General features: G+C 33.5%; 1 protein-coding gene across 19 annotated transcripts in view; it reads right to left on the bottom strand.

Annotated features, from left to right (window-relative positions):
- The window catches only part of LOC149792075 (centaurin-gamma-1A-like), a 202883-nt gene that overhangs the window by 55856 nt on the left and 132844 nt on the right, over positions 1-14183 (bottom strand). For 11 of the 19 annotated variants that reach the window (XM_089970568.1, XM_089970564.1, XM_089970565.1 and 8 more), the window contains 4 exons: positions 13943-14005; positions 10780-10857; positions 8595-8696; positions 4734-4884 (listed from right to left, as the gene is read on the bottom strand). In XM_089970568.1, coding sequence (XP_089826694.1) covers positions 4734-4884; positions 8595-8696; positions 10780-10857; positions 13943-14005 — 394 coding nt within the window. The remainder of the gene's footprint in view (positions 1-4733; positions 4885-8594; positions 8697-10779; positions 10858-13942; positions 14006-14183) is intronic. The other 8 variants (XM_089970573.1, XM_089970583.1, XM_089970569.1 and 5 more) reach the window with 1 other exon arrangement.

The raw sequence follows: 14183 nt of genomic DNA, 5'->3' as shown, positions 1-14183 counted from the left end.
ATCTAGGACAAAACAGTTCCTATTTCATATTTTACACACCATTATAAAATTATCCAAACCAATAAAACTGGAAGTAGTTCAACAATTATGTTAGTAATATTCAGACTCTGATCTTCATCTAGCCTATTCACAACCAAAACACTATAATTACAGGTTATGTTCAGGATTCAGGGGCCAATACTCTGAATGGTTTCTTTTTTTCAATGGGAAAACATTGTTTTATGTACTGAAGTCATTTCACACCAAGTATTTCATAGTACTGAATGTAATTAATTCAAAATAAACAGTTCTTTCTTCAACCGAGTCAAATCTTTGTGTGACATGATTTGTACAATCTCCATATTCAAGGAATGGATCTATCCGCCACTTGCTAGTAAAGAATAAAAAAAATGCTTATGACAGTCGGCCTATGAAAGATCATCTGGCCTAGGCAAAAATATTAAAAATGTTTTCTAATTTGAATACTGAATTGAACTAATGTAAGGAACTTTTAATCTTGTGCTAGCCAGTATGCGGTGGTAAACAATCACTGTTTTGAGTTCTCTGACTTACACAAAGGGTTTTACCAAGCAAAATTCTAAAGATACAGTGAGGTAATTACAACTACTTCATTAATGTGAAAATGAGAAAGTCAGGAATACAAATGTCGACTCTTGCAACATTCTTTGTTCAGCCATGATGTGTATATGTGTACTGTATAACCAATCAAATTTCTTTTTTTAAAAGTTGGTTTGATCTATTAAAACTGGGAAATTTTCTAGGAAAAAGACAATATGTTCATGAATACATGCTGCTCAATATTTTATCATAGTCTGATATTTGTTGCTGTCTTTTTATGACAAATCCCTGAAATTAAGCAGTCATAAATATATTTTAAGCAAATGACATCACAATAAACTGTCCCACTGCAGTCAACGTAGTGATGACTGACAAATTGTTAAAGCTATGTTGAAAATCCAATCGCACACACACACACATGCTACATTAGTGAACAATTTTTACCATGATGTTATATAGCCCGTTTCAAAATTAAAATTGTATCTACAGACCCGATTGCTTTTCTCACTGTTATTTCTTTTCCTTAAGAGAATTTCACATGCATTACTGTTTCATACTGTGGTGTGTCTTGGGCAAAGAACTTGACTGTTTGCCTTGGCAATAAATAACCTAATTGACAATGTGATTCTGCACCATGAAACACCAAACCATGTGTTTATTTGTGGTGATACTGATCACTGAAGAAAACTTTATTCCAACACAGTGACACAATCCATTTGTAACTGTTAGGACCACCATGTTGAAACATTATCAAACCATCAATGTCTTATTTTTGTTATATCTATTCTATTTTGATTTAGTTTCTCTCAGTCTCACCGCTAATGACTTCCACATGCATACAAAAAGATACATCAAATTTATTTACAATTACCAAGTGCCAACTACTTTTACCTATACAGTATTTAAACCAATGGCTATATTTAAATTATTACAAAGTGTATTTAACACAAGATTCTACAGTATAAAAATAAATCTAACATTTACATTTTTCATATTTCTGAGTATGGGTGTAGTACAAAGAGAGATTATACAATAATCCTGTTTAATAATCAATCCATGAACAGTAAAAACATCTTAAGAAATATGGATTAGACTGACATAGCTTTAATGAGGGTGTACATCAAGATGCATCCTCTACCAAATTTTGTGATTCCAGGTATAGTAGCAATAACTAGATAACAAACCAGGACAGTCATGAGCTAATGTAAAAACAAAAACCAGCAATGTGAAATAAAGGTCAGAATGATCTTTTGTTGTGAGAGAGTGATATTAACAAAGGAGCACACAATAATCTAGTTTGATGATCCTAGCATGAACAGTGCTAGAGACTGAACCCAAGTCAGTGAAGCATGAAATAGGAATCACAGTGACCTACTTCTGTGATAAGGCTGAAGTACTACTCATCAAAAGGTTTAATGAATCTTGGTATAAAAGTATGTATACAGTGTGCTGAAAACCTATCTGGTTATGAGCATAATGCACAAGCTTTATCTACCACAGTAAAATGTGAAAAGTAGGTCTCCATGACCTTTTGTCATAAGGGTATGGTATCAACAGAGATGCATACAATCATTTACCATGAACAGTACTTCAAATATACAACACAAAATGCAACACAAATCAGTAAAACATAAAATACAGTCAGTGAGCTACAAAATTACTCTAGCTCTATAAGTCCCTAGTTGAGCCAAGATCAAAAATATAAATATTATCAGCAGACCTGCCAGAGCCAGATTAGTATAGTCTTGGTATAAGTTCTGTTGTTTCAAAGATTGGAACTAAATAGAAAATGAAGTATTCTTCCAGCACCTTTCTACGTTTTCAAGCAATTGTAGGCACAACAGACAAAGAAATGCAATATTTCAGGACTCACATTTTTGATTACTGTGACTGTATTGCTGGGTTTGCTAATACATAGAAATTATAGTACATACAGCAGTCTTGTTGCTGAGCACTTGATTGGTTTTTTTATCAGCCACAATGGTCCAGTTAACGTGGCAACTTTCATTTTCATCATGAGATGGTTAAAATTCCAAACAAAGATATCTGTTAATAAGCACATAAACAGCCCAACCATAAGTCTTACTAAGTATACAAGCAACCTAACATGGAATGAAAATTCAAGAAAGACTAGGTTTTTAATGTTTTTATTGAACCTTTTATTTTCTTACAAGATCTATACGTCAGTAAAAATATTGCTTTCCAAAACTTATCAAAATGTGGAAATGGGGTTGTGAGGCTTAGGAAAACTATTTTTTAGGGTTGCTGCTGAAAAAAATTTATTGGGAACCACTGTCTTAAATGAAGAATCCAAGAAATTAAATACCCATGGATACGCATTTTCTAACCAAACAACAAATTTAATGTGATTTACACTTGTATGAGTGTTCTCAAATAAAAAAATTATTATTTTTTACATACATTTACCTCTTCAAGATTTAAGAATGCGTCTTTTCATGCAGAAGAAATTGTTTTGAGTTATAATTAACATATGGTTAATTTTCATGCATGGACTACTTACATACTTAAATAGTCTAAAATTCCTAAATTATTCGACTTAAAAAGAAACAGCACAAATAATTCTAGAAATGCTCCACACATGAAGAGAATTCCTATAATCTGTGGCATCGAAATTCACCAACCAGACAGGACAATTCCATAATTATCAGAACTCTGATGATGCACATAAAAGTATGCATATCTGTGTTTATATATATATAAACACACAGACACACACACACACACATATACACAAAAATATACATAGACCCACACACATCATGGATCCTTAAGTCGGAATAACTTTAGCCAATCATTTTTTCCAGAAAAGTAATGTGGTGGCAATTTATTTGTGAAATCTATTAAATTGTGACATACTTTGTTCTGGTTTTGCAGTAGTTTATTCTAAATATTATCCTCCATGGATTCCTCTCCAATTTTAAAAAAAAAAAGATCGTATTAACTTTTACTACAGAACTTCATCCAAAACTATTTTATTCTACTCTACTGTTTTTAAAAATTAATTATTAATTGACAACAAGCTGACTTCATTGAAAATACATAAAACTGATAGGGATAAATTAAGGGAAGATATATCTGATCTTGTCTAGAATTAAGTCTTAGACGATGATAATACATTTTAGTTGTTTGATGATATTATCCTTTTTTTTTAAATTTGGACCTAGGCTTCAAATACTTGGTTCTAAAGGTATGATGTCTATCTTACTGCAACACAATATAAAGCCATGCAATATGAGGGACCAATATAAATAATGATAGTACAGACCCTGGGACAATCATTCAACTTAAGGTTTTTATTGTCAATGAGGAACACATACTAACCTAACGTACTTGGTGACAAATCCACTGCTTGTCCCAAAAAGAAAGCAATTTATAAGCTAGACTTTCTGAATTAGGTTGGTGACCCCTTTATAGATAGTCCAAAAAAATAAACAAAAGTAAACTTGACCAAGCCAACTCTGAATTTTACTTGATAAGGCATATTTTGCCAATTTAGCTGAGAAACAAATGATATAGATATATCTGAAATATCCTATGACTGTAGTATTGTTGTTCACAGGCAGAAAGTTTGATCTGCAAGACATGTCTGGCAAATACTGTGATTTCAGGATCTCTGAAAAAGTTGATATGTCCATGTGAGTTCATATCTGGACAAATTTCTTCATTCAACAGGATATCTGTAGTATAATCATACTTTATTTCTTCTAGTACCTTGACATCTACCAGAAGAACATAAATGATTAAGATGTGATGAAAGTGCTTGAAGGAGTACAGAAAGAATATATTACTTATTTTCTCTTGAAAAATAAAATACTTAATCTTATATTGTTATGTCAATTGTTAGCAAGCTTATAGACAGCAATAAACAAGCTGTATAGAATATAACCAGTTCTTTGTATCTGATAAGCTTTCAAATCCAGGCTAATAAGAAACAGTTTATTTCTGAACAGTGAACTTTATTAAATTTACAGCACTGGTAAACAATTACCTCTTACTTCACATACTGTTTCAACTCTTACGGCTCCAGCTGCTGATGAGGTTTCCAGATTTGATCCCTCTTTCAACAGCAGAAGAGTATTAGGAAGGGATTTACAGTGTACACTAGTCTGGTAAAATGAGGTCAGTACATTATACAGAATGGATGCAATTCTTACCACCTATGGAGAGATTGTTGAGTTCTGCAGACATCCCATTAGTGTCCTGGGAACTACTTGTTGTCCTTGATCCCCTTGGTCTCTGACCTGGAATCTTCACAGTTGTGTGGACCAGAGAAATTTCCTTCCCATGAACATCATCCATATAATCCTGCAATGGTCATACAAAACTGAAACGAGCGATGGCTGGACAGATAGCAATAGTATAAACCAGACATGTGACCTTTTCCATACTAATGACCTTGACTGGTGGGCTTACGGCTTGACTACATGTTAAGTTGTGGAAATGGTTAATTTCATCAAAATATCGGTAGGATTGAAAAAGTTACAGCAGGACAAGGAAACAGGGCAATGACTTACATTATACCATATTATGACTTTGGCTTTGACTTACATTATACCATATTATGACTTTGGCTTTGAGGTAGGGATTATGACCTGGAACTTTAAATATTGTGAAATGAAGATAAATAAAATGCTAGTGTTCAAAATATCATTGGTTCAAAATGAATGCCCATATATGGATAGTCACTGATTTATCTTTTGTCTTGCCATGAATTTGACCATGCAGCAGAGGGAATGGCATATTATAAATTTAAAAACAATACTGAAACACATACCTTCACCAACAACAATACTATTAGAACCATGGTGAACAATATGAACAAATATACCTAATCTCATGCATCCCATAATAAAGACAAGTCTATAACCAGGGGCAGATACAATGAAACCCTCTTGAAAGTGTTGGCATGATTTCCAAGTTTTCTCTCAAACTGTTTATAAATGTAATTTTTTCTTTCAAAACACTATACAATCTAATTTCATCCAACAACATTTTATTCACTGTATTGTTTAAAAAATTATGAATTCACAAAAAAACAGACTTACTGGTGAAGTTATTTCATCAGACCTCCAAGAAAGTCTTCAAGGATGATAACAAAAGACACCTGTTATTATTAACACAAGAAGTACTATCAGAAAAGTTCTGAGTATTGTTACAACCTTTTTGTTTCTTTCAACCTGTCAGTAAACCTACCAAAAAATTGAATGGTGTTTCATAGGCAAAGTAACTTTCTATGAAATAATCTGCAACTACACATGTGGCACACCAGACACCTGAAGATGATGTGTTTGACATAACACGGGTAAACAACAGTGAACAAAAAAAAGGATAAAAAGTATGCTACTGGGCAAGAAACATTCTGCAAAATCCAGGCTCTCTTACAATACTCTCCAACTGATATCAAGGTTGACTTGGATAAAGGTTATGGATGTAATTTTCTGTCAAATCCAACGATTCTGACGTATTCAATTATTTTAAAGATGGCTGTGAATGCATGGAAGGTGATACATGTTCTGGATGACACCTGTTTGTGAATGGTGAGTGGGAAGTGGCTGCTGTAATGGAGCAATTGATGAAGGTGCTCAATACACAGTGAAGGTATTTCAATTATCACAGGCATTCATTCACCAGTTGTTATTAATATAATGAAGAATTTACTGCATGAGCTGTGCAAGATGGGATCCCACATTTTAATTTTTTTTTACAGCCGATCAAAAACAGACACTAGTTAAAATCACCAACAACTGAATGAGATTGTCACAGGTTGTGAAACATGGATTGACGTTTCTGAACCAGACTTAGGTGAAAATAATAATATTTTCAATTGGAGAAAATGAAACACATATTGCTCAGTATAGACGGATGCTTAAGAGAATTTCACATGCATTACTGTTTGATGCTTAAAGCAAGATCATCTAGGTACATACGCCTGACTATGCTATTGTCAACGGACATTTTTATGCCTCCAGATTGTTGTAAACAGTTGTTGAACAAGTGTCCATACACTGGTACCCTGAGGTATCCATCTACCCCACGACAACATGCCAGTGCATAAATCTGCCATTGTGACAGACTTTCTGAAGGAGCAAAGCATCCAAACTCTGCCACATCCTCCATATAGCTCTGATACAGTTGATCATTTGAGAGCTGCAATGCAGCAGGAAGTACAGTTCCCCAGTGCATGAATAACATATGAAAGACAATACAAGACTGGCATTTAATAACTGGCATAAGACTGAGAAGTTATAGAGAGGGAAGTACTTTGAGGGGATATACTGGCGGCATACTGTCAACTAATAAAAAAACTACACTACACTAATTTTAATAACTTCATAAAAAATATCATTCATATCTTATTTTTTTCTTAATTCTGGTTGAGGCTTCACATATTTTATTCTAATGGTATGATGTGTTGACACATGCAACATAACACAGCAAAATATGTGGTGTGAGTGTCTGGTGTAATTTCTGTAGTACAGACCCTGGTGGCCATGGTTCCGTTATAGTTTTTAACAAGTCCAGGAGATAAAATGTCATACCTCTTTTGTCTTGTATTTTGTGGCTACAGAATGCCTAAACATATGGGAAATCATAGCGATCAAACAAGCTTAGTTGGTAACACCTCTACTGTGGAAAATGTGTAAACTAGACCCAGCCACCTTTGAATTCAGCTTAGTTATCAATATCTTTGTTGGTTGTCTGAAATAACAGAATCTGTAAACCTGACCTAGTGAAATCTGAATTTTACTTTGTTACGGTATTTATCTGCCATTTTAATGGATTAGCAGATAAAAGACAATTTAATAGAATGATATTTGCAATATCCTATGCTCACTATCTGGTTGCTCAGAGTAAATGTCAGTCAAAACCTCTGATCTATCACAAATAACTGGCATATTCATTGATTTCAGAATCTTGGGTGCTGATTTAGTAAAACAGATCTCCTTCAACTACATTGCTGGGGGGAGCTAAATAGCATATTTTTCTATAAAAAAAATGAACAAACAAAAAATCATATTTTTGTCCAAAAAGAATCTGAGCTGGCTCCCATGGAAAAATATCAAGGGGTCACTGGCCACTTTTTTCAGAGTTCTTGATTAAACCTTGTTATCCATGAATTTCTAGCTTTGAATTGGCTCTGTAACTTCATTTGGTCTCTTATGGTTTCTTGAAACACGACCTCGTACCATGAAAATTACATACCTTTTGCATATTGCATTATGCTTTATACTATCTTAAGTAATAAATACAAATAATCCTAACATTTTGGTTTCTTTTGGTTTTGAGTCACAGAACAATTCTGTAACTTCAGGAAAATTGTACAAATACAAATCACACATAATTGTTTAAAAAACAGGTATATGAAATTTGGAATCCTAAAATAGCAAAAACATAAATCAGTAAATCTTTGCCATATCTTCATGTCAAGATGCATCTACCGAGTGAATATGGCAAGAGCAGAGACAAGGTGTTGGAAACCGAGTGAATATGGCAACATCAGAGACAAGGTGTTGGAAACCTAGTGAATATGGCAAGAGCAGAGACAAGGTGTTGGAAACCGAGTAAATATGGCAAGAGCAGAGACAAGGTGTTGGAAACCGAGTGAATATGGCAAGAGCTGAGACAAGGTGTTGGAAACAGAGTGAATATGGCAAGAGCAGAGACAAGGTGTTGGAAACCAAGTGAATATGGCAAGAGCAGAGACAAGGTGTTGGAAACAAGAGTTTCTATTTTCTGAGCAATTTCGAACCATGGAAAAGTAGGTCACAAAGACCCAGTTCAGAAGTATGAGATTACTTCATCAAAAAATGCACCCAGAGCAATCATTTATCACAGTCAATATCATAAAACATGAATTACAGCCTGGATAGGCAGGATGGATGGATGGATGGATGGATGGATAATGGATGCATGGATACATAATACACAGTATTATCAGGTACCACAGTGACAACCAACCACTTAGAAGATGTTGATGGAAAATATCACTTATATGTAATCTTGATTAGACTTACATGTAAACTTGGATGGTAGGTCAGGCGGCCATCATCCAGAAGAGTCACATATTTCTTCTTCCACTCCTTGTTAATACCATGACTCTTTTTGTACAGATAGCCCTGTGGAAAAAAATTGGCATGTTGTGTTTGGAAAATTATGGTAAACATGCGTTTTAATAGTAAATATCAGATAACTAACTTAAATGTTTACAATAAAGACACAATAAATGCATATCTTAATAAGAACTCAGTCTTGTATCAATTATTTAAAAATCATTTGTCAAAATTAGTATAAACCATGTTATTTTACCTATTACTATCATTCAATGTTGGAAAGTTTTAGATGCATGCAGATTATTTTTTTATATCAAATTTACTGTCTTCTAATGGCAACTGCTATCCAAAATAATTTTTTAAAAAAATGTATCATTCAATGTTTTAAATTAAATTTAAAAAATCTCCAATCCCTGTAACAAAATCAACACCTATTCCATAAATCAATCTGTCCAAATACACTGAAGATTACTAAAAGCTGCATTTTTCTGCAATAGTTTGATTTACAGAGAATCTGAGTAATAAAGAAGACATACAGCTAGTTACCATTTTCAGTTTGATAAGTGAACATGTGAAGGTGCAGAATTTAGTCCAACTAAAACTATGTAATAGTCCCTACAATCAGAAACCATTTTGCTATGCCATAGACTGCTTCTTTAATTTTCATCCACTTCATAATGAAGTTCAAAACGAGGTTTGAGTCCAACAAATATTTATGGAACCAATCAAAGAACAATTATAGATGCTATTTTAGTAGCACAAAACATAGCATCAACATGTTTTTTACTTCACACATAGAAAGTTGTAAGCAAATGACAGATGCATGTTCTGTTTAATGTTAAAACATTACCATATAAATGTAATTACTTCTGAAAATGCCTGTAGCGGCAACTTTCAAGCATGCTATAAATAATCATGCTTTCACTTATCGTAATCAATGAAAACTGACACTGCTAGCTAGGTTCATCTGAATCCAAAGGTAAAAGCAAGCATGTCAGACAGCTGAACTTTACACATGAAATTAAAGTTTACATTGTTCTAATATCCAACTACCAACTGCCATGTAAGAAAAACTAACAATCATTACTGAGATTGTTCTCAGAGTTTGTTACTGAATAAAACTCAAGATAAAGATATATAAAAACTTAAAAACTCCAACATCATAATTTTTTCACATACTTAAGGCAATAACTGTATTGTGGCAGTATGCAGAAAGCAGGATGTCAGTTAAAGCCTAAATAATCTTAACAGAATCAATCCGAGTTTATGTAGTCAAGTTGCTTATACAAGTCTGATCCAAAACTTAATTGCATTTCGATACTTAAAAAATCATTGTAAGACATAACACTTACAATATAAGGACTAGTTTTGTATGAAATATATTAGATATGTTATTTTCTAGTCAAAATTACTCCCAGGTACATGACCAAGGCATGACCATTAACAGGTTTTAAATCATTTTCATGACTAGGACTGTTCCACTAAAACATAAACAGGACCCAGGGAAGGCACTTTTAAAGTAGGGTATTCATCCATAGATGCAATTTATAATTCTGTATCATTTTAATATGAACTCTGTGAAATCAAAGTACCCTGGAATATATTTTTTAAAAACTGCCTTCCCTGGGTACCAGGTACCATGTATGTTTGAACAGAATAGCCCTGATGGCACTGATTGTAACTTAAAAAAAGAGAACGGGTGGCAAGATTTTCTAATGTGTTTATCAGATTTTTTTCCCTCTATATTAAATGCTATTGAAAGTGTTTCTGTCATTAGTGTCAATGTTAACTACCAAGAGAACGTTTTACTATTTGGCTAATTCTGATGAGAAACTGCTTTTCAAAAGCAATTACCCTTTTGTCTTCTTACTGGAGAACCTACAACACTGTCCAACATTAGATGCTTAAATTATATCCAGAAATTACAATACATGAGAAAAATATTCTGGTAAAAAAATCTTAGATCTCCAAAGGTATGCACCATCTCAAAACAAACACTAAATACCAGATGAACTAAATATATACAATTTATCTCAAGTCGTTAACTGTACACAGTGTCTTCACAAATTCAATTTTCTCACCACCTTAGTAAAAACTGTGCACTTCTGACTGCAGAGTATAAGGAACAAAGACCTCCTGCAAGACTCACCTGTTTCATTGGAATAACCCTTCCACTTCCTAATTTCTCCCCCTCACCCTTCTTCTCCTCTTCCCCCTTGTTCTTCGGCTACAATTGGAATAGCAGGCCATTATTGCAATGCCATCAATACTATGTGTTATTCAAGTGGCCTATTTTATACATAGATTATTCCTTAATGTTCTGCTTATATTTGGGTTTCTTCCAATTTTGTTGAATTCAACTGGATCTAGGAAATCAGACCAAGTATGTAAATATTAAGTATATAAAACCTGTATCATCATCAAGCAATTTGACTTGGATAACAATAGTGTATAATGCGCATATTTGCAGTCTTATGGAAAGCAAAACTAGTGTAAATTAACTTGGATAATAATAGTGCATAATGATATAGGAAAGCAACACTAGTGTAATCTAAACTGGATAACAATATGGTATAATTCCAATATTTACAGTCCTATGGAAAGCAAAACTAGTGTAAATTAACTTGGATAATAATAGTGCATAATGATATAGGAAAGCAACACTAGTGTAATCTAAACTGGATAACAATATGGTATAATTCCAATATTTACAGTCCTATGGAAAGCAAAACTAGTGTAAATTAACTTGGATACTAACAGTGCATAATGATATATGAAAGCAACACTAGTGTAATCTAACTTGGATAACAATGTATAATGCCAATATTTAGAGTCTTATGGAAAGCAAAACTAGTGTAAATTGACTTGGATATTAATAGTGCATAATGCTGATGGAAAACATGACTAAAGAAATTTGATTTGGTTAATAATAGTAAATACCAATAACTCTAACATTTGCCATCTGATGGAAAGCAAGAATACTGTAATTTACCTTGGATAATAACAGTGTATAATACTGCTATCTGATGGAAAGGAAAACCACTGTAATTTACCTTCGATAATAATAGTGTATAATGCTGCTATCTGATGGAAAGGAAAACCACTGTAATTTAACTTCGATAATAATAGTGTATAATACTGCTATCTGATGGAAAGCAAAACCACTGTAATTTACCTTTGATAATAATAGTGTATGTATAATGCTGACATTTGCTGGATGATGTCAAGCAAAACTAGTTTAATGACAATTTTCATGACACACTGCTGATTTATTCTTCTTCAAAAGTTATGTAATTTAATTCTGATAAAATCTAAAAATTGCATTGTACAAAGTAATCCATCAATTACATTGTACAAAAATATATTTCTTTCAAAATACAGAGTACAATGACTAGCTACTACATGAAAGCAACCGGAAGCAACAACGGAAATACTATCCATATATTTCTATAACTAATCTTACATGTATTTGCATAAACTATCTTCATTAAAGTGCACACACAAAAAATTCCCTCACTCTTCAATATACAACCATTACGTGGCAATCACAGTAAAGTGACCAGTTGAGGAAACTTATTTTGTTTAACACCAGATTAAGAGTGCAAAAGAAGACTGATACAGTATTTCTCTTATAATAAGACCAGAGGATGAGCCATACAAATATGTCAAACGGTAAGGAGAAGGCTTATTATCAAAGATATCAATAGTAAATATCTGCCTCGGTTTTAAAAACAAACGGGGTGGATGCATCATTTAGCAAGGGCTTATTATCAGATAAATATGGAATGTGTGTGTTTTCTTGGACACCCCCCCCCCCCATGCTCTATAGTTTGAATCTAAATTAAAAACTCTTCTAGTACCTTTCTTATTCCATGCTTGTCTTCTGACTGGTAATATGTAACAAAAGAAGTGTGTGCATGTAATCTGGATATTTAAATAGCTTTACTGATACAATGTCTGCACTGTAGTAGTTAATAGTGATGTCTAGCACTGGAGCATCATGCCGCAGACATGCAACATCATGTCCCACCCAGTCACATTATCCTGACACCAGGATGATTAGTCCTAACATTAATCTTTTAATGATCAGTGCCTAGTGAGGCAGCTCTTAGTACCATTTTTACAAGTCTTGAATATGACTCTGCCAGAGTTTGAACCCACGACATCCTGCATCCAAGGTGGATGCTCTGACCACTTAGGCAAACAATGCTGTACCTAAAGAAGTATGTATGTATGTATGTTGTACAGCACCTCAACACAAAAGTGGCTGTGTAGTTCTGACAAGAAGCAAAGTTTCACAAAATGTAAAAATTACAAAATATTTACGAAGCCCCTACCCCCTTAAAATTAAATACATTATAATAAAACATATAAAGAGGTTACAATTCCGTAAAATTTATACAGGATAACAGGTAAAGGTAAAACATGTAAAATCCTTCATACATGATTAACTGTTCATTTCTCTGGAGTTCAGGTTCATTCTGTTGAGATTGCCAAGTTTTCTAGATACGCATAGGCCAACACTCCTAGGCCTCTAATGACTGCACCAGTTAAGACTTAAAATATAACCTGTCCAACATTTAGAATTTCTACTACACTGGAAATCAGAATAATTTAAAAGTGCATTTTAACAGGTCAATATGAATGTATTCATGATTGAATATTTCAGAAAATCTATCATGAATGTAACATCAAAAGAAACATGACATATGTACAGTACATGCTATGTCAAAAATCAATTCAATTCTTGTCATGCGGTTCATTCAAGATGATTAAAGAACACAACAATCTTGACGATATTTGAACTATTTGTTAATAAACTGAAGCTCCAAAAAAGTTCTTCTGCTATGCTATGCCAACATCACACAGAAATATTGGTGCATCCATACATATGCTGAACAACACAAAGCATTTCTTACATACCATTCATCTTTAGTAAGAAATGGGATCAAATCTTTTTCATCTCTTGTGGATAAAAACATATAAATGCAATGCAGCAAAAAATTTGGCTATCAATTATTGACAATATTCTGCCATTTTCATCTGTCCCCTTTCAGTTTCTTTTCACAACAGTGTATATAATATCATAATTTGCATCTTAAGCCTGAATGAAACGGCTGTAAAACTGCAACTGGTATAATTTTATTCTTAGAATATATTCCAGCCTATAGAAGTGGTAGTAAAAGTATGATTGTATAATCAACTGATGGAATAGACCTGACATAAGTAGGTCATTATGGTTCCTGATCCCATTTCTTGACTAAGACAAAGATGGTATCTGCCTCAACTACTTTGACCACACTGATGTATACCAAGTCTGATTTCCGATCCTTAGACATGCCTGCAAATGTGGTCCGTGGAACATGAGGTCTGGTCTGAAAAATGGGACATTGGTTTCTGGATTAAGGTGTCTGGGAATACTGGTGTTTGGTATCTGTGGCTACCACATCCACAAGACCCACCACTAGTGGATTACTCCATCGACATGGCAAAATACATATCTTTAAAGTACTTTAGGGTGAATGTATTAATACAAGATATAAAAAGTGCACC

This window comes from Sinohyriopsis cumingii, chromosome 9 (genome assembly GCF_028554795.1).
Source record: "Sinohyriopsis cumingii isolate HCF-2022 chromosome 9, ASM2855479v2, whole genome shotgun sequence".
In the NCBI taxonomy this organism is placed as follows: Eukaryota; Metazoa; Mollusca; class Bivalvia; order Unionida; family Unionidae; genus Sinohyriopsis; species Sinohyriopsis cumingii.
Note: the sequence above shows the minus strand (reverse complement) of the source record. Positions and strands in the feature narration are given on the sequence as shown.